The following is a 21399-nucleotide window of genomic DNA, read 5'->3' as shown; positions in this document are numbered from 1 at the left end:
GTCGTTGCCTCTGAGAGCTGAAATGGCGCAGAATGATCAGCTGGACCGAGAAACCTTCTCTTGTGTGATCTGTCTGGATCTACTGAAGGATCCGGTGACTACTACCTGTGGACACAACTACTGTATGAGCTGTATTAAATCACACTGGGATGGAGAGGATCAGAGGAGGATCTACAGCTGCCCTCAGTGCAGAGAGGCCTTCACACCGAGGCCTGTCCTGAAGAAAAACACCATGTTAGCAGCTTTAGTGGAGCAGTAAAATGAAATAAAACACAATAAAATATACACTTAACAAAACTAATACAAACTAAAATAAAATAAAATAAATACAATATAAAATCTACCTAATGTGTAATTTATAAATGCCATTAAAATAAACAATACAATAAAATGACATAAACTATAAAAGTTTCAGCATGCCTCGCCTCGACTCGACTCGCCTTGGTTCTTTTTGTGTTTCCATCAGGGATAGTACCTGGTACCTGGTACTTCTTTAGAATCTGCTCTGCCGAGGTTCCAAGCGAGCCGAGCCGATACTAAATGTGACGTCAACAGACTGCCGGCCACTGATTGGTCAGAAGAGTTGTCGCTGGAAGAGTCATGAGCCGTCCCACACAAGAATCAAACCCGCCATTTTTAAATACCAACAACAGCGTTACAGCGATTTGTTTCTCTTCTCTTGCTTTGTGTGAGACAGAAAGCCTCATACAGCAGCAAGTACACCATCGCCTCCATGTCCTCCATTGTTTATGTGTTTTGTGTCGCGTATAAAACAAAGTCACGTCAGTTTCGCGCAACCGTGCTATGACGACCCCGCTCATGTTGAGGAGGAACTATAATAATGGAAAAGGTTCCTGGTACCAAACTGACTCGAGTAGTGCTAGAACTGTATAGTGGAAAAGCGCATAAATGGTTCTTTCTTCGGACAAGCTTCATAGGTTTCATTTTCCAGCTGGATTTGGCACCTCTCCACACTGCCAAAAGTACCAATACCTGGTTTAAAGAACATGGACTAACTATGCTTTATAGGCCAGCAAACATTTCTGACCTGAACCCCGTAGAGAATCTGTGGGTTATTGTCAAGAGGAAGATGAGAGACACAAGACCCAACAATGCAGACAAGCTGAAGCTCAACTTGGGCTTTTTATAACACCTCAGCAGAGCCACAGGCTGATATCCTCCATGCCTCGCTGCATTGATGCAGTAATTCATGCAAAAGAAGCCCCAACCAAGTACTGAGTGTAGGGGTGACATTTCTGTATTAAAAATCCTTGTTTTTTATTGGTCGTATGTAATATTATTTATTAATATATTTAATATATTTTCTGAGATACTGAATTTTGAGTTTTCATTAGCTGTAAGCCATGATCATCAAGATTTTAACAAATAAAGGCTTGAAATATTTCACTATGTGTGTAATGAATCCATATAGTATATTAGTTTCATTTTTTAAATTGAATTACGGAAATGAATATTCTAATTTATTGAGATGCACCTGTGTATGCTTATATTTGAAACACAAACGACATGATTAAAATATGAAATGTGTTGCAGTGAAGTTAAATGGTGATCAGCTTTTAACTGAGACTTCACTGTAAATGAGGAAACACAGGACGAGGAGCCGCACTGTGGATTCAAACTGATAACCATCCCTGTTCTTTAAACACAACAATCTCCACTTTGGGATCAGATTTCATTGTTTCATTCTTCAGATCTACAGATTGTAGATGGGTGTAACCAACATGTGATGCAGCACAGAGCTGTCAGGCTGCATTGTTGTTCAGATCAAAGTTCAAACTTATTAAACTTATCAGGAAATTAAACTCAGTCGTTGCCTCTGAGAGCTGAAATGGCACAGCAAGATCAGCCGGTCCGAGACTCAATAAGCTGTTCCATCTGTCTGGATCTTCTGAAGGATCCGGTGACTATTCCCTGTGGACACAGCTACTGTATGAGCTGTATTAAAGGATTCTGGGATGGAGAGAATCAGATGAAGATCTACAGCTGCCCTCAGTGCAGACAGACCTTCACACAGAGGCCTGTCCTGAAGAAAAACACCATGTTAGCAGCTTTAGTGGAGCAGCTGAAGAAGACTGGACTCCAAGCTGCTCCTGCTGATCACTGCTATGCTGGACCTGAAGATGTGGCCTGTGATGTCTGCACTGGGAGGAAGCTGAAAGCCTTCAAGTCCTGTCTGACGTGTCTGATCTCTTACTGTGAGAATCACCTCCAGTCTCACTTTGAATCAACCAAATTAAAGAAACATAAACTGGTGGAGCCCTCAGAGAAGCTTCAGGAGAACATCTGCTCTCGTCATGATGAGGTGATGAAGATATTCTGCCGTACAGATAAGAAGTGTATCTGTTATCTGTGCACTATGGAGGATCATAAAGGCCACGACACAGTCCCAGCTGCAGCAGAAAGGACTGAGAGGCAGAGAGAGCTCGAGGTGAGTCGACTAAACATCCAGCAGAGAATCCAGGACAGAGAGAAAGATGTGAAGCTGCTTCAACAGGAGGTGGAGGCCGTCAGTCGCTCTGCTGATAAAGCAGTGGAGGACAGTGAGAAGATCTTCACTCACCTGATCCGTCTCCTCCAGAAAAGAAGCTCTGATGTGAAGCAGCCGATCAGATCCCAGCAGGAAACTGAAGTGAGTCGAGTCAAAGAGCTTCAGGAGAAGCTGCAGCAGGAGATCACTGAGCTGAAGAGGAAAGACGCTGAACTGAAGCAGCTCTCACACACAGAGGATCACAACCAGTTTCTACACAACTACCCCTCAGTGTCACAACTCAGTGAACCTACAGACTCATCCAGCATCAATATCCGTCCTCTGAGATACTTTGAGGATGTGACAGCAGCTGTGTCAGAGCTCAGAGATCTACTACAGGACATCCTGAGGAACAAATGGACAAACATCTCACTGAGAGAGACTGAAGTGAAGGTTTTACTATCAGAACCAGAACCAGAGCCCAAGACCAGAGATGGGTTCTTAAAATATTCATGTGAAATCACTCTGGATCCAAACACAGTAAACACACAGCTGTTAATATCTGAGGGGAACAGAAAAGTAGAATGTATGAGACAACAACAGTCTTATTCTAGTCACACAGACAGATTCACTGATGAGTATCAGGTCCTGAGTAAAGAGAGTCTGACTGGACGCTGTTACTGGGAGGTGGAGTGGAGAGGAGGATGGGGAGTTCATGTAGCAGTCGCATACAAGAATATCAGCAGAGCAGGAGATGAATCTCTATTTGGATTTAATGACAAATCTTGGTCTTTACATTGTTTCACTGACAGGTATGAATTTTGGTTCAACAACATTAAAACTCCCGTCTCAGGTCCTTATTCCTCCAGAGTCGGAGTGTACCTGGATCACAGAGCAGGTATTCTGTCCTTCTACAGAGTCTCTGAAACCATGACTCTCCTCCACAGAGTCCAGACCACATTCACTCAGCCTCTCCATGCTGGACTTTGTTTTGATTCTGGACTTTTTGTTTATGTTGGATCCACAGCTGAGTTGTGTAAAGTGAAATAGACAGAAGTCATTTCAGACTTCATGTGTCAGATGTTGTAATTCTTCATGTTTTTGTCTCCATGTTTCTGAGCTGCTCAGAGATCAGCTGACACGCTAATAGCTTTTTTAAACTTTATGTATGTGTTGTTGATATTATCAATTTCTTTAAATGTGACTTTTTCCTGTGTGTTTTTATCCATGGAGGCTCTCACTGCTCATCACCATGTTTTTAACCTTCACTGACATTTCTTCAGATGAAAATGTGAACTTCTCTTTGTTCTAAATGTTAGTTTCATGTTTGTATTGATGTATTTGTGTCTGTTGTTTCTTAAACAGAGAAAACAGCAGAACTTCCTTCATCACAGATATTTTGTTCTCATCACTTTGTAAATTCATAAAGAAATGTTCAATCAAACTGTAATGATCATGATAATAATCATTAATGATGTTCTTGTACATAGCTGACATTCTGGGTTAAACTAACTGACTGTGTGGATGAAGTCAATCTGAACATGAAATCATTGATCACACTTTACTGATTGGATGTGTGAACAATCTGAAGCTTCAATAATCAATAAACAGGATTTTTATCAACAGTGATCAAAGTGTTTTCTTCTCATTCAAAGCTTGTGGAGAAAGTGTGAAACTACAATGAGAGTTTATTAGAGGCAGTTTTCCTCCTGAAACACCACAAAGTTCACATAATAATACTGCAGTACTTTTACTGTAATACTGCATACTACATCACTCATAATACTGCAGTACTTTTACTGTAATACTGCATACTACATCGCTCATAATACTGCAGTACTTTTACTGTAATACTGCATACTACATCGCTCATAATACTGCAGTACTTTTACTGTAATACTGCATACTACATCACTATAATACTGCAGTACTTTAACTGTAATACTGCATACTACATCACTCATAATACTGCAGTACTTTTACTGTAATACTGCATACTACATCACTCATAATACTGCAGTACTTTAACTGTAATACTGCATACTACATCACTATAATACTGCAGTACTTTTACTGTAATACTGCATACTACATCACTCATAATACTGCAGTACTTTTACTGTAATACTGCATACTACATCGCTCATAATACTGCAGTACTTTTACTTTAATACTGCATACTACATCACTCATAATACTGCAGTACTTTTACTGTAATACTGTATACTACATCACTATAATACTGCAGTACTTTTACTGTAATACTGCATACTACATCGCTCATAATACTGCAGTACTTTTACTGTAATACTGCATACTACATCACTCATAATACTGCAGTACTTTTACTGTAATACTGCATACTACATCACTCATAATACTGCAGTACTTTAACTGTAATACTGCATACTACATCACTATAATACTGCAGTACTTTTACTGTAATACTGCATACTACATCACTCATAATACTGCAGTACTTTTACTGTAATACTGCATACTACATCGCTCATAATACTGCAGTACTTTTACTTTAATACTGCATACTACATCACTCATAATACTGCAGTACTTTTACTGTAATACTGCATACTACATCACTATAATACTGCAGTACTTTTACTGTAATACTGCATACTACATCGCTCATAATACTGCAGTACTTTTACTGTAATACTGCATACTACATAACTCATAATACTGCAGTACTTTTACTGTAATACTGCATACTACATCACTCATAATACTGCAGTACTTTTACTGCAATACTGCATACTACATCACTCATAATACTGCAGTACTTTTACTGTAATACTGCATACTACATCACTCATAATACTGCAGTACTTTTACTGAGGTAAGGTATCTGAGTACTTCTTCCAGTACTGCTGCTGACAGTTTCTACAGAGGATCATGTGACTGTCAAAGGTCGACATTTATCAGCAGAGTTTCTGGATAAGATGAACTTTGGTTTTATTTGCTTGTATTTCAAACACAAACAACATGATTAAAATATGAAATCTGCTGCAGGTTTTATTTCACATTGATACAGTATTAAAGCTTTACTGATACAATGATCAATAAAGCTTTAAACACAACAAGCTCCACTCTGGGATCAGAGTTCATTTTTCTCTCCCTTTAAATCTACAGTTTGTAGATGGGTGTAACCAACATGTGACGCAGCACAGAGCTGTCAGGCTGCATTTATGACTGAATCACATGTTGTTCAGATCTGTTCAAACCTGTTTCACTTATCAGGAAGTGAAACTCAGACAGTCGTTGCCTCTGAGAGCTGAAATGGCGCAGAAAGATCAGCTGGACCGAGAAACCTTCTCTTGTGTGATCTGTCTGGATCTACTGAAGGATCCGGTGGCTATTCCCTGTGGACACAGCTACTGTATGAGCTGTATTAAAGGATTCTGGGATGGAGAGGATCAGAGGAAGATCTACAGCTGCCCTCAGTGCAGAGAGGCCTTTACACCGAGGCCTGTCCTGAAGAAAAACACCATGTTAGCAGCTTTAGTGGAGCAGCTGAAGAAGACTGGAGTCCAAGCTGCTCCTGCTGATCACTCCTATGCTGGACCTGAAGATGTGGCCTGTGATGTCTGCACTGGGAGGAAGCTGAAAGCCTTCAAGTCCTGTCTGACGTGTCTGATCTCTTACTGTGAGAATCACCTCCAGTCTCACTTTGAATTAACCAAATTAAAGAAACACAAGCTGGTGGAGCCCTCGGAGAAGCTCCAGGAGAACATCTGCTCTCGTCATGATGAGGTGATGAAGATATTCTGCCGTACAGATAAGAAGTGTATCTGTTATCTGTGCACTATGAAGGATCATAAAGGCCACGACACAGTCCCAGCTGCAGCAGAAAGGACTGAGAGGCAGAGAGAGCTCGAGGTGAGTCGACTAAACATCCAGCAGAGAATCCAGGACAGAGATAAAGATGTGAAGCTGCTTCAACAGGAGGTGGAGGCCATCAGTCTCTCTGCTGATAAAGCAGTGAAGGACAGTGGGAAGATCTTCACTGAGCTGATCCGTCTCCTCCAGAAAAGAAGCTCTGATGTGAAGCAGCAGATCAGATCCCAGCAGGAAACTGAATCGAGACGAGTCAAAGAGCTTCAGGAGAAGCTGCAGCAGGAGATCACTGAGCTGAAGAGGAAAGACACTGAACTGAAGCAGCTCTCACACACAGAGGATCACAACCAGTTTCTACACAACTACCCCTCAGTGTCACAACTCAGTGAACCTACAGACTCATCCAGCATCAATATCCGTCCTCTGAGATACTTTGAGGATGTGACAGCAGCTGTGTCAGAGCTCAGAGATAAACTACAGGACATCCTGAGGGACGAATGGACAAACATCTCACTGGCAGTGACTGAAGTGGACGTTTTACTGTCAGAACCCAAGACCAGAGATGGGTTCTTAAGATATTCACGTGAAATCACTCTGGATCCAAACACAGTAAACACAAAGCTGTTATTATCTGAAGGGAACAGAAAAGTAACATGGACGTTACAACCACAGTCTTATTCTAGTCACACAGACAGATTCACTGATCATCCTCTGGTCCTGAGTAGAGAGAGTCTGACTGGATGTTGTTACTGGGAGGTGGAGTGGAGAGGAGGATGGGGAGTTCAAGTAGCAGTCGCATACAAGAATATCAGCAGAGCAGGAAGTGAATCTCTATTTGGACATAATGATAAATCTTGGTCTTTACATTGTTTCACTGACAGGTATGTATTTTACTTCAACAACATTAAAACTCCCGTCTCAGGTCCTGGTTCCTCCAGAGTCGGAGTGTACCTGGATCACAGAGCAGGTATTCTGTCCTTCTACAGCGTCTCTGAAACCATGACTCTCCTCCACAGAGTCCAGACCACATTCACTCAGCCTCTCTATGCTGGACTTTGTTTTGATTCTGGACTTTTTGTTTATGTTGGATCCACAGCTGAGTTGTGTAAAGTGAAATAAACAGAAGTCATTTCAGACTTCATGTGTCAGATGTTGTAATTCTTCATGTTTTTGTCTCCATGTTTCTGAGCTGCTCAGAGATCAGCTGACATGCTAATAGTGATATTACACTTTATGTATATGTTGTTGATATTATAAGTTTCTTTAAATGTGACTTTTTCCTGTGTGTTTTTATCCATGGAGGCTCTCACTGCTCATCACCATGTTTTTAACCTTCATTTCTTCAGATGAAAATGTGAACTTCTCTTTGTTCTAAATGTTAGTTTCATGTTTGTATTGATGTATTTGTGTCTGTTGTTTCTTAAACAGAGAAAACAGCAGAACTTCCTTCATCACAGATATTTTGTTCTCATCACTTTGTAAATTCATAAAGAAATGTTCAATCAAACTGTAATGATCATGATAATAATCATTAATGATGTTCTTGTACATATCTGACATTCTGGGTTAAACTAACTGACTGTGTGGATGAAGTCAATCTGAACATGAAATCATTGATCACACTTTACTGATTGGATTTGTGAACAATCTGAAGCTTCAATAATCAATAAAGATGATTTTTATCAACAGTGATCAAAGTGTTTTCTTCTCATTCAAAGCTTGTGGAGAAAGTGTGAAACTACAATGAGAATTTATTAGAGGCAGTTTTCCTCCTGAAACACCACAAAGTTCACATAATAATACTGCAGTACTTTTACTGTAATACTACATACTACATTACTCACAATACTGCAGTACTTTTACTGTAATACTACATACTACATCACTCATAATACTGCAGTACTTTTACTGTAATACTGCATACTACATCGCTCATAATACTGCAGTACTTTTACTGTAATACTGCATACTACATCACTCATAATACTGCAGTACTTTTACTGTAATACTGCATACTACATCACTCATAATACTGCAGTACTTTTACTGTAATACTGCATACTACATCACTCATAATACTGCAGTACTTTTACTGTAATACTGCATACTACATCACTCATAATACTGCAGTACTTTTACTTGTAATAGAGTATTAGTACATTGCAGTATTAGTACTTTTACTGCAGTAAAGTATCTGAGTACTTCTTCCAGTACTGCTGCTGACAGTCTCTACAGAGGATCATGTGACTGTCAAAGGTCGACATTTATCAGCAGAGTTTCTGGATAAGATGAACTTTGATTTTATTTGCTTGTATTTAAAACACAAACAACATGATTAAAATATAAATCTGTTGCAGGTTTTATTTCATATTGATACAGTATTAAAGCGTTACTGATACAATGATCAATAAAGCTTTAAACACAACAAGCTCCACTCTGGGATCAGATTTCATTGTTCCCTCCCTTTAAATCTACAGTTTGTAGATGGGTGTAACCAACATGTGACGCAGCACAGAGCTGTCAGGCTGCATTCATGACTGAATCACATGTTTATCAGATGAGAGTTAAAACGTATTAAACTTATCAGGAAGTGAAGCTCAGACAGTCGTTGCCTCTGAGAGCTGAAATGGCGCAGAAAGATCAGCTGGACCGAGAAACCTTCTCTTGTGTGATCTGTCTGGATCTACTGAAGGATCCGGTGACTACTTCCTGTGGACACAGCTACTGTATGAGCTGTATTAAAGGATTCTGGGATGGAGAGGATCAGAGGAAGATCTACAGCTGCCCTCAGTGCAGAGAGGCCTTCACACCATGTTAGCAGCTTTAGTTAGTCAGTAAAATGAAATAAAATACAATCAAATATACACTTAACAAAACTAATACAAACCTAAATAAAATAAAAGCCACTACAATAAAAATAAATAGAATATAAAATCTTACTAATGTGTAATTCATAAATGGCATTAAAATAAACAATACAATAAAATCAAGTAAAATGATATAAACGTATTAAAATAAAATAAAATTAATGTGTGTGGTCACTATAATAAATAACATTTAAAATATATAATTAATTACAGGTCCATTATTTTCTAGTGCACATTATATTAAAACCTAAATAAAATAAAATAAAAACCACTACAATAAAAATAAATAAAATATAAAATATATCATTAATTACAGTGCATTATTTTCTAGTGCACATTGTAAACACAGCAACATCCTCTCATTTAAAGTCATTTAAAAGTAAAATTAACACATCATTGCTTCATATTAATACAACATATTAAAAATAAAGCTTCACATATAACAGTTTAAATTACATGTTAAATACTTCATCATCATCATCATCATCATCGTCATCGTTGTTGTTTCCAGCTGTTTTATTTGAGCCTGAACATGTGTCTCCTCCGTCTGCTGACCTGAGAGGATCAACGGTCTCCCGCTGAGCGCTCCGAAAGAAGACGTGAAATCTTTGAAAAGTGAAACAAAAGAAAAGGAAACGAATGAAAGGAAGGAAGGAAGGATGGAAGGACGAAGACGACGACAGCAGCTTAAAGACTTTTAGGGGAATAAAACTGTTTAACCTCTGCTGACCTGCCGCCTCTGATTAAAGGAAGATTCCACCTTTCTTTCCCCCTCTTCTCTCTTTTTCCTGTTGACCTGCTGTTTGCCCGGCCCACCTCTTAACCCCCGACACACACACACACACACACACACACACACACACACACACACACACACACACACACACACACACACACACACCTGCTGAGTCTTTGGACTGTGTTTCCTGTGTGTTTCTGTGTGTGTGTGTTTGTTGTGTCCTGCCGTGCCACTGACCTGCTGATGTGTGTGTGTATGTGTGCGTGTGTGTGTGTGTGTATGTGTGTGTGTGTGTGTGTGTGTGTGTTTGTGACCTGCTGATCACTAATTAGCAGCTTTGTCTCTCTCTACACTCCGCCTCTGATTTGCTGGTGAGGAGGAAGTGAAAACACACACACACACACACACACACACACACACACACACAGAGGAGGAGGAGGTTTGTGTGTTTGTGTGTTGGCAGGTGAGCTGTTGTTCTTTTATTCTTTCCTCCCTCTCCTCCTCCTCCTCCTCCTGTCCTTTATTCATCCCTTCTTCTCTCCTCCTCACACCCTCTGTTAGGGTCAAAGTTTGCACCTGTTCATAGCTTTGGATCAAATCTCTTCCTCTTTCCTTCCTTTCATCTTTCCTCTCTTTCGTTCCTCTCTCTTCCCTTCCTCCCTCATTTCTTTCTTACCTTCACCCCCTTGCCTCATTCCTACCTGTCTTCATTCTCTAACTTGTTTGCTTTTTTCTCTCCTTCCTTCCTCCTTCTCTCAGTCCTTACTTCTGTTTTATTTCCCTCTTCTTCTCTCCATCTTTATCTCCTTTTTTAGCTTTCTTCCCTCCCTACTTCCTTTCTTACCCCTTACTTCATTCCTACCTGTCTTTCTTCCTCCTTCTCTCCTTCCCTCTCTGCTTTCTTTTTCCTTCCTTCCTCCCTTCCTTCCTTCCTTCCATCCCTCCCTCCTTCCTTTTCTAATTCTCTTCTTTCCTTCCTTCTTTTCTTGCTTCCTTCCTTCACTCCTTTCCGCCCTTCCTTCCATCCATCCTTTCTTCTTCCCATCCTTCTTTGCTTCTTTTCTTCCTTCCTTGCTTCCTTCCTTCACTCCTTTCCATCCTTCCTTCCATCATCCCTCCTTCCTTACCTGCCTCCTTTTGTCCTTCTTTGCACCCTTACTTCCATCCCTCCTCCCCCCTTTCTTTCCTTCCTTCCTTCTCTCCTCTCTCACAGCTGACTGATCATTCCTGCTGTCTCATTATTTGTTTCACTTTAGTGCAAACTCACAGTGTGTGTGTGTGTGTGTGTGTGTGTGTGTGTGTGTGTGTGTGTGTGTGTGTGCTTCAGTGTGTGTGTGTGTGTGTGTGTGTCCGGGGGTTAAACCCACAGCCCGCTGGGTGTCTCTTCTTCTTTTGTGGTGGCAGACAAAGCGCCGTCCTGCCGTTCTTCTTCTCTGGAACGGTGGAGCGCGGCGGGCCGAGCTGTCAACGTTTGACGAGGTCAGAAAAACACTCGACTGACATGAGTCCAAATACCAAGACCTTCATCATCATCGTCATCATCATCATCATCGTCATCAAGACAAGGAAGACAAATTAAAACAATAAAAGCAGACAGAGTAAATGAAAATACAATAATAAAAAACAATGTAGAGAAAAATAGAAATTCAATAATCAAACATTAAAAGCTGATTTGAAAAGGTGAGTCCTCTTTTTCTTCTTCAGCAGCTCTGAGGACTTTTATTGTTAACTTTTTAAGGTGTTCAATTAAAATTCACTGATGTCCAATTAGTGAAAATGTCCTGAAGTGAAAGACCAGAACTTCATAATGTTTCGTGTTATTGTTCTTTGTAGTTCTTTCAGCATCTGTGTCTAGTCACATAAATACAGTGGAACTCATCTATTAGTATTTAGACTCAACTGGTTGCATTCAAATAAATAATAGAATAAATAAAATAATAAGATGATACATTTTAAAGTGCATTACAGAAAGCTTTTGTTTGTGCTTCTTAGTCAAATAAAGTGCTTAGTTTTAGAAAATAAAAAACAAACATCTCAACACATCAACTCTTTTCTCCGTGTTTATCTTACTGACAGTCGAGTCTGAATGCACGGATTTGATTGGCTGATTATCAGTCTGTGTTTTTCTGAGGGATTTTCCATTTTTGTACCGTAATATCTGGAGAAGCTGCGTCCGTTAAATGCCCCTTTCATCCTTAAACCTCCTTCCATCTGTCCTTCTCCCCTTACTTCCATCTTTCTTTCTTTATTTCCTTCCTTCCTTCCTTCCTTCCTTCCTTCCTTCCTTCCTTCCTTCCTACATCTTCTTTTCCTTCCTTCCTTTCTTTCCTTCATGTCGTTCTTTTCCTTCATCTCCTCCTCTCCTCTCTCTCCTCTCTCCTCTCTCCTCTCCTCTCCTCCTCTCCTACTCTCCTCTCCTCTCCTCCTCTCCTCTCTCCTCGTCTCTTCCTCTCCTCTCTTCCTCTCCTCTCCTCCTCTCCTCCTCTCGTCCCCTCCCTTCCTCTCCTCCTCTCCTCTCCTCTCCTCTCCTCTCCTCTCCTACTCTCCTCTCCTCTCCTCTCCTCTCCTACTCTACTCTCCTCTCCTCCCCTACTATCCTCTCCTGCTCCCCCCCTCCTCTCCTCCCCTCCTCTCCTCTCATCCTCTCCTCTCCTCTCTCCTTGTCTCTTCCTCTCCTCTCCTCCTCTCCTCCCCTCCTCTCCTCTCCTCTCCTCTCCTCTCCTACTCTCCTCTCCTGCTCCCCCCCTCCTCTCCTCTCCTCTCCTCTCCTCCTCTCCTCTCCTCTCCTCTCCTCTCTCCTCGTCTCTTCCTCTCCTCTCCTCCTCTCCTCTCTTCCTCTCCTCTACTCTCCTCTCCTCCCCTACTATCCTCTCCTGCTCCCCCCCTCCTCTCCTCTCCTCCTCTCCTCCTCTCCTCTCCTCTCCTCTCCTCCTCTCCTCTCATCCTCTCCTCTCCTCTCCTCTCCTCTCCTCTCCTCTCCTCCTTTCCTCTCTCCTCGTCTCTTCCTCCCCTCCCCTCCCTTCCTCTCCTCCTCTCCTCTCCTCTCCTCTCCCCTCCCCTCCTCCTCTCCTTCTCTCCTACTCTCCTCTCCTCCCCTCCTCTCCTCCACCCCCCCTCCTCTCCTCCTCTCCTCTCCTCTCCTCTCCTCTACTCTCCTCTCCTCCCCTACTATCCTCTCCTGCTCCCCCCCTCCTGCTCCCCCCCTCCTCTCCTCCCCTCCTCTCCTCCCCCCAGCAGAGGAGGATTAGTGTTGCTCTGACTGGTTAACGTGTCGGAGGAGAAAACAGACAGTAAGAGGATTAACACTCTGCTCTGTGGGACATTCCTCTCAACAAAATCCTCTTTTCTCTTTTTCTCTTCTGTTCTTACTTTAATACTCGAGTCCCGACAGAAACAGTAAAGTTCAGAGAAAATGTGACAAGTTCAAATAGCATCAGATGATCAGGTCAGTGGAGATTAGAAAGACAATAAAAAAAAACGCTCTGTACAAATATGGAGGGAGAAGAAATCATTCAGGGTGAAAAAGAAAACAGCTGATTTTTAACATCTTAATGATAAAATCTGAGATATTTAAATGATGAAAGCTTTAAAACATAGTCACTGGAATAAAATGTTATAATAGAATAAAAAGCGTTGTATGTTTGTGTACATAGAGAGGAAAGAAGGAAGGAAGGAAGGAAGGAGGGATGAAAAAGGAGGGAAAGATATAAACAGAGCGGGGGAAGGAGGGAGGGATGAAAATACAAAGTTATAGATGGAGATAGAGATAAAGGAAGGAGAAGAGGGAGGAAAACTGAAGGTAAAGGAGAAGGAGAGGTTAAGGAAGGAAAAAAGAGACGGAGGAAAGAAATAAGGAGAGAGGGCAGGATGAAAAAAGGAAGGAAATAGGAAGGATGGAGGAAAGAAAGGGAGCCCTCACCTGCTCCTCATTCTCCTCCTCGCCCTCCACTTTCCCCTCCTCCTCAACCACCTTCTCCTCTTCCTCCACCTCTTCATTCTCCTCATCCACCTCCTTATCCTCCACCTCATCCTTCTTCTCCTCCACCTCTTCTTTCTCCTCCTCCGACTCCACCTCATCCTCTTTCTCCTCCTCAACCACCTTCTCCTCTTCCTTCACCTCCTCATTCTCCTCCTCCTCCTCCTCCTCCTCATTCTCCTCCTCCTCCACCACCTTCTTCTCCTCATTCTTCTCCTCCACCACTTTCTCCTCCGCCTCCACCACCTTCTTCTCCTCCATCTCCTCCTCCTCATTCTTCTCCACCACCTTCTCCACCACCTCCTCATTCTCCTTCTCCTCATCATCCTCCTCCTCAACCACCTTATCCTCCTCCACTTCATCCCCTTTCTCCTCCTCCACCTCCACCTCCTCTTCCTCCTCCACCTCCTCATTCTCCTCCTCCACCTCTTTCTCCTCCTCATTCTCCTCCTCATCCTCATTCTCCTCATCTTCCTCATCCTCCTCCTCCACCACCTCTTTCACCTCCTCCACTTTCTCCTCCTCCTCCACCTCATTCTCCTCCATCACCTCCTCCTCTTCCCCCACCTCCTCTTCCTCCCAGGAGAAGAAGATGAGCATGTTTGTTTTTATCTATCTATCTATCTATTTATTTATTTATTTATTTATTTATCTATTTATTTATTTATTTACTTATTTATTTATTTATTTATGTATCGGAGCAGATACGTGGAAGTTAAATTAATCTCCTCAGTACGAGGAGTAAATTTAGACGTTTGGATCGGAGCCATTTCGTTCCGATTCGAGCAGCAAACAGAAAATAAAGCTTCATATTGTGTTTGTATCTGAAGCCTGATTTATCTTCTGCTGTGCTCCAAAACATGTTCAACTTGTTCAACTATAACCTGTTTTTGGAAAAATAAAAAAAGAGTCAATCGTACAAAATAAGTATAAATAATTTCACCTCATTAAATCCAAAATATCCTCATTAAAAATCACTCTAGTGTATTTTCACAGGTTTCCTCCAGAAGTCAAACCGTCTCACGTTTATATCTGAATATTTGTAGATTTTTGTATTTTTCTTAACATCTGAACTCTGATTTATTTCACACTTTTCAAAACAATGTTAGAAAACTGCCACTTCCATAAAAACAAGCAAAACATAGAAAGAGCAAAACTGATTAACTGAGTTAAGATTATAAAAAACTGTGAAACCAAAACTGTAAGATAGACTGTCTTTTTTTCCTTCCTTCCTTCCTTCCTTCCTTCCTTCCTTCCTTCCTTCCTTCCTTCCTTCCTTCCTTCCTTCCTTCCTTCCTTCCTTCTTGTCTTGTCTTCTCTTCCTTTCTCCCTCCCTTCCTTCCTTCCTTCCATCTGTCCTTCTTCCTTCCTTCTTTCCTTCCTTCTTTCCTTTCTCCCTTCCTTCCATCTGTCCGTTCTTCCATTTCTTCCATCTTTCCTTCCTTCCTTTCTCCCTTCCTTCCTTCCATCTGTCTTTCTTTCCTTCCTTCCTTCCTTCCTTCCTTCCTTCCTTCCTTCCTTCCATCTGTCCTTTCTTCCATTTCTTCCATCTTTCCTTCCTCCCTTTCTCCCTAACTTCCTTACATCTGTCTTTCTTTCCTTCCTTCCTTCCCTCCCTCCCTCCTTCCTTCCTTCCTTCCTTCTTACTTTCCTTCCTCCCTTTCTTCCTTCCTTCCTTCTTACTTTCCTTCCTTCCTTCTTTCCTTCCATCTGTCCTTCTTCCCTTCCTTCCTTCCTTCCTTCCTTCCTTCCTTCCTTCTTTACTTCCTTCCTTCCTTCCCTCCTTCCTTCAAACTAAACTTGAACTTGATCCACAGAATCACAGAAATACATGTTTTCAGCTCCAGTTTTTATTATAACACTCAGAAGAACTCCACTGATTATAATCCTTTTAGTCTAATCATAATTTCATGTCAGTTATAATAATAAACAGGATCCTTTAAGAGCAGCAAAGTGTCCTCATTTTGGAGTATTAAACTAATATTTCTGTCTTTGTGAGGAATGAACACACGCTCTCTCAGTTTGAACTCACTGAATCTAAATTCTTCTCAAACTGTTTGTTCTTTTGTTCTATTTCCAGTTTTGTTCAAACACACCTCGCCTGTGCTCGCATCTAAATTTAAATAATTATCTCCGCAGTGTAATCACAGCCGGCGCTGCAGACTAAACTCAGCCGTTTCGCTGGAGGTAAACTTGGATTTCCAGCAGGAAAACTCAGTCTGCAGGATTTATGGTGACCTCCGACCCCCCCACCGGGAAAGGACGCGGCGCTCCAACACGCTCTCATCCATAAAGATCCGATATCAGCCGGCGCACATCTACATCCAAAAACTGAAAGGGAGCACTGCAGGTTGCTCTCAACTTTCCTCCAGTCTCAACACGTCAATCAACACGCTGCAATTAGCCGGACAAACACGCACAGGAACGCACACACACACAGGAACGCACACACACACACACACACACACACACACACACACACAGTTAGAAATGTCACTGGACGACCTGACCCTCCTCTCACACTTCCCAGTACAGAAGTTTGAGCAACTAAATGTACTTAAACCTGCATTAACAGATGTTTTGTTCACTAGTTTTCAGCAGTGACACAAAACTGACACATCATCAGCTTTAAGTTGAACTTGTTGAACATCTGGAGAATGATGAATCCCATGGTGCATTATTAGTAATTAAACAGCCAATCAATGAGCTTAAAATTCAGTCATGTGCCCCCCTGTAGCTGCAGAGAGTGAACACAATACTGACATTTTATCAGCGCTGAGTTGATAAGTTGAACATGTTAGCAAACAGCTGGGAACTGTTTTCTTGTTAAATCATAGTCTGAGAATGTGTGTGTGTGTGTGTGTGTGTGTGTGTGTGTGTGTGTGTGTGTGTGTGTGTGTGTGTGTGTGTGTGTGTGTGTGTGTCGCAGCTTGCTCCATACTGAGTGCGTCTGTGCTCAAGTTTAAATATGTGTCTAAACTGGCAACATGTCCTAATTAAATCCATCATGGGTTTTTTTTAGTGGTCAGTCATAGTGTGTGTGTGTGTGTGTGTGTGTGTGTGTGTGTGTGTGTGTGTGTGTGTGTGTGTGTGTGTGTGTCTATATCTGTGTATGTGTGTTTTTCTGTCTGCAACCAATCTGTTAAAAAAAGCAAACGTTGCTAATTCCTCGTCGTTCTCCATTACCTCAGATCTGTCCCCCGAGACGGACAACACTGATGGATGGACGGCAAGTGTGTGTGTGTGTGTGTGTGTGTGTTTGTGTTTGTAAGGTAACTGCGTGTTAGTGTGTGTGTGTTAAAGGTGTGTGTGTGTGTGTGTGTAGTGCTGATGGATTATGGGAAGCCCCCTGGTTGGTATCAAACCCAAAGACTCAACAACAGCTCAACACCTCGACAGCACAAACAGCACGAGTCATGAACTGAGAGCAGCAGCATCTGCAGTTTGTTTTAGTTTACTCTAAAGGCCAGACGGGTGGAGTCAGAGGAGTCGGTGTACTTTAACTGCTCACTCACAATAATCAACTTATAATACAATAACATAATTATCAACATCATTGCATCTATATAATGATTTATGGTACAGTAACGCTACAATCATCATCATCACATCTATATATCGACTTATCGTAAATATCGATATCATCTCGTCCATATTACGACTTATCGTACAATAACGTAATTATCAGCATCATCGCGTATATATATCAGTGATATAAAATGATCTTCAAATGATAATAATATCTTATATATATAAAAATAAAAAGAGAGAAAGAAAATAAAAAGCTGATTAAAATAGTGCATAAAATATGAGAATGCAGCAAGACATCATGGAGGGCAGCGCCCCATATCTCTAATCCCACCCCTTCCTTTACATTATTATGCTATTATATTATCATTATATCAATGTTATAAAATGATCTTCAAATGACAATAATATCGTATATATAAAAATAGAAAGAGAGAAAGAAAATAAAAAGTTACTAAAATAATATGAGAATGCAGCAAGACATCATGGACGGTAGCGCCCCATATCTCCAATCCCACCACCCAACCCTCTTAACATTATTATACTATTATATTATCATTATATCAGTGGTATAAAATGATCTTCTAATGACAATAATATCATATATATAAAAATAGAAAGAGAGAAAGAAAATAAAAAGTTACTAAAATAATATGAGAATGCAGCAAGACATCATGGACGGTAGTGCCCCATATCTCCAATCCCACCACCCAACCCTCTTTACATTATTATGCTATTATATTATCATTATATCAGTGGTATAAATTGATCTTCAAATGACAATAATATCGTTTATCGTGATTATTTCTGAGACAATATATAGTCCAATAGAAGCAGTTATCGCGACAGACAGCTTGGTTAATTTTATCTAAATTTGGGTCACATATATTAAAGAATACATTTAATGGTTTCTTAAAAGTGGGTCACCTATGTTGTAGTAATGTGAAATTAAATTAGTTCCCCTCTGACTGAGAATAAGAGTCAGTATAAAAAGCACAGAGAGTTTTCAGTTCTGTCAACATTAGTTTGTGTCACTTTCTGCAGAGCCTCTTCAGCCACTGTGTCTGTAATGAGACTTCCTCCTGCAGTCTCTGTTGTGTCTGATTCCACAGAACGATGTTGTTTATCCGAAAGAAACTCAGCTCATTGAAGTTTGTTGCAGTCTCTTAATTCAGTCTCTATTGTAGTGTCTCATCTACAACAGACACCAAACCAGCCATCAGAGAGCCCAGTCGATGCTGTGAAGTCAATCCACCGAGGCTCCGATTGTCTGATTCTACAGCACGATATTATGCCTCTTTACATCACATCATGAAACTCGTATTCTCCCTAATATGCTGATATTGTAGTGTATTCTTTTCCCTTATGTCTAGCAAGAAAGCAACATGGTAAACAGACGGTTTTGGGGTGCGTCTTGAGAGCTACCTCTCTATACAGGGAATAGAGAGGTAAAGTTTCATGTTATTCATATATAAATTGGAGGTACTTCACATGTTAGAACCACAGGAATCAACTCAGTGAAATTACCCTTTAATATACATATTGAAAAATGTATAAATATGTGATTTATATGTAAAATAAAAGTAATGGAGTGGAAGTATAAAGTAGCATCAGTACAAATACCTCAAAACTGTACTTGAGTGAATGTACTGAGTTGTGTTTCATCACTCTGTGAGGTTGTAATGTTTAGTTATTTTAATTACTATAATATCACTTCTATTATATTACTTCTGCAGCAGTTTGGTTTCACTTCAGCTCTTTTTCATACAGACATGAATCCAGCTTCAGTTCAGTTTGAAGATAGAAGAAGATTCGTACAGTGTCCGCCGCCGCCGTTGCCGCGTCGACCTCTGACCCTGTTGATTTGCTACGTGGTGTTTATGAACAGGAAGTGAAACTTAAGTGAATTTAATAGCAGGACTGGGAATAGATGGAATAAAATGGCCCTCATCAATATTGATGCTGTTCTGTTAATTAGACTTCACATCCCCGACTCACAGAGACATGCTGAGGGCACTGTGATTGGACGACGGCCACTGCCTGTGTGTGTGTGTATGTGTGTGTGTGTTTGTGTGTGTGTGTGTGTGTGTGTGTGTGTGTGGAGACAGACTGAGGGCACTGATCATTGGACAACAGCCACTGTGTGTGTGAAGCAGTGTGTTCATGTAAGTGTGAATGTGTTTGAAAGCAGCGACACACTACTGCACTGTTTGTGTTAATAAGGAGGTTTCTCTATGTGTGTGTGTGTGGAAATAAATGAGTGTGCACATGTATATGTATGTATGCTTGTGACTGTGTGTGTGTGTGTGTGTGTGTGTGTGTGTGTGTGTGTGTGTGTGTGTGTGTGTGTATTTGTTTGTGTGTGTGTGTGTGTGTGTGTCCATCGTTGAATGAATCCAGCCAGGTCCATCTGTTTGGCAGGATACATGAATGTGAGGCCATCTGTGCTCTCACAGTGTTCGTGTGTGTGTGTGTGTGTGTGTGTGTGTGTGTGTGTGTGTGTGTGTGTGTGTGTGTGTGTGTGTGTGTGTGTGTGTGTCGGCCCTGAGGTGCAGTGTGTAAGAGGCAGAGGTGATAAGAGCATACATAGTCACACACGCACACACACACAGTGATCCCAGCTTGTCCTGTATGAGAAGTGATAACTTTGGTTCTGGTGTTGTTTCACCCCTGAATTGTAGATAATGATGCTAAAAAGACAGTAAATGTGTCAGATATCACTTGATATGACGAGCTCAGACTGTTGAAGCTCAATAGAAGCTGATCATCTACTTTATAATGACTGTGTGGACACACTCTTAATGGTCAGTAAGAACAGGAGGAATGATCATAGCTGTCTGCTGGAAACACACTGAACTCGTCCTTTAAATTAAAATAAGCTGCAATTTGACAACTGACAACTCCCTTATGCTGCTCTGTGTGTGTGTGTGTGTGTGTGTGTGTGTGTGTGTGTGTGTGTGTGTGTGTGTGTGTGTGTGTGTGTGTGTGTGTGTGTGTGTGTGTGCGCCGCAGGAGGTTTTAACCAAACTCCCAGGAAACCAATTTGAGATAGTGGTCAAACTGTGTAATTACAACTTCCTGTCCATCACTTGTCCTCACACACACACACACACACACACACACACACACACACACACACACACACACACACACACACACACACACACACACACACACACACACACACACACACACACAATCATTGGAAAAGGAGCAGCTATAATAGTCTGATAGGGAACAACAAGTATTTTATCCTCTAACAGTATCCAGTTCATTTCTTAACCTTAACACACTGCTCATATTCTGGCATTTCACAATATTCCCTTCATTATTAGTCTCTCTACATAATTTCTTAACCACAAATCAATCATGAATACATCATCAGTCATTAATAAATTTGTGATTGATCTTTTATTACGCTTTCAGAGAGCAGGGAGAGTTTATTCTTCAGTTTTTAGACTTTTTGTTGATGGAGAAAAAACATTTTCAATCACACTATATAATGGTCCAACGTTACATAACACAGGATCTCAATTAATTATATTAAAAGTGACTAAACTGAACTTTGGAATGTTGAAGTTGAAATATTTCCATTTTTGTATATTCTGAGTCACTTCAGGGAAAAGTCATCAAATTTCTGGCTAAAAGAAAAGTTCTTAAGGTGAGTTTTTGGTCTCAAATGTTACTGAGAAGTAAAAGGGGACATATTCTGCTTTTTTCTGATTTTCATCTTTAGTCAAAACTCAGGGCTTCAACCTGCTCTGAACACTTTGTTTGTGATGTCAGATTATTGTAAATATCCATAAACAGCTGTCTGTTTCTGTAGCCTTGGTTGCTAAGGCGGTTGCTAAGGCGGTTGCTAAGGTGTCTCCACTCTCATACCTCAGATGTGATTCAGCTCCAACATGTACGGATGTGATTTGAGAGGTTGAACATTTGGAGTAAA

The 21399-nt window shown here is 41.0% G+C and overlaps 2 protein-coding genes across 2 annotated transcripts; both read left to right on the top strand.

Annotated features, from left to right (window-relative positions):
- The first annotated feature begins 22 nt into the window (after window positions 1-22).
- On the top strand, window positions 23-3635 carry LOC133977097 (E3 ubiquitin/ISG15 ligase TRIM25-like). Its single transcript, XM_062415236.1, has 3 exons — window positions 23-210; window positions 2038-2539; window positions 3609-3635. The coding sequence occupies exons 1-3, from the start codon at window positions 23-25 to the stop codon at window positions 3633-3635; spliced, it is 717 nt and encodes a 238-aa protein (XP_062271220.1).
- A 2142-nt stretch (window positions 3636-5777) lies between these two features.
- On the top strand, window positions 5778-7462 carry LOC133977099 (tripartite motif-containing protein 16-like). Its single transcript, XM_062415238.1, has one exon. It carries the CDS (start codon window positions 5786-5788, stop codon window positions 7460-7462), a length of 1677 nt encoding a protein of 558 aa, XP_062271222.1. The 5' UTR covers window positions 5778-5785.
- Window positions 7463-21399: the final 13937 nt, after the last annotated feature.

This window comes from Scomber scombrus, unplaced genomic scaffold (assembly GCF_963691925.1).
Source record: "Scomber scombrus unplaced genomic scaffold, fScoSco1.1 SCAFFOLD_164, whole genome shotgun sequence".
NCBI classification, from domain to species: domain Eukaryota; kingdom Metazoa; phylum Chordata; class Actinopteri; order Scombriformes; family Scombridae; genus Scomber; species Scomber scombrus.
This window is presented reverse-complemented; position numbering and strand designations above follow the sequence as displayed.

Bases quoted from the DNA above. Each gene is read 5' to 3' on its own strand.
- LOC133977097 (XM_062415236.1), top strand. From the start codon at position 23: ATGGCGCAGAATGATCAGCTGGACCGAGAAACCTTCTCTTGTGTGATC. The intron at 211-2,037 runs GCCTGTCCTGAA...CTTCACACAGAG, and splicing joins AGAGAGGCCTTCACACCGAG to GCCTGTCCTGAAGAAAAACA. The intron at 2,540-3,608 runs GCTGATAAAGCA...CATGTTTCTGAG, and splicing joins TGGAGGCCGTCAGTCGCTCT to CTGCTCAGAGATCAGCTGAC.
- LOC133977099 (XM_062415238.1), top strand. From the start codon at position 5,786: ATGGCGCAGAAAGATCAGCTGGACCGAGAAACCTTCTCTTGTGTGATC.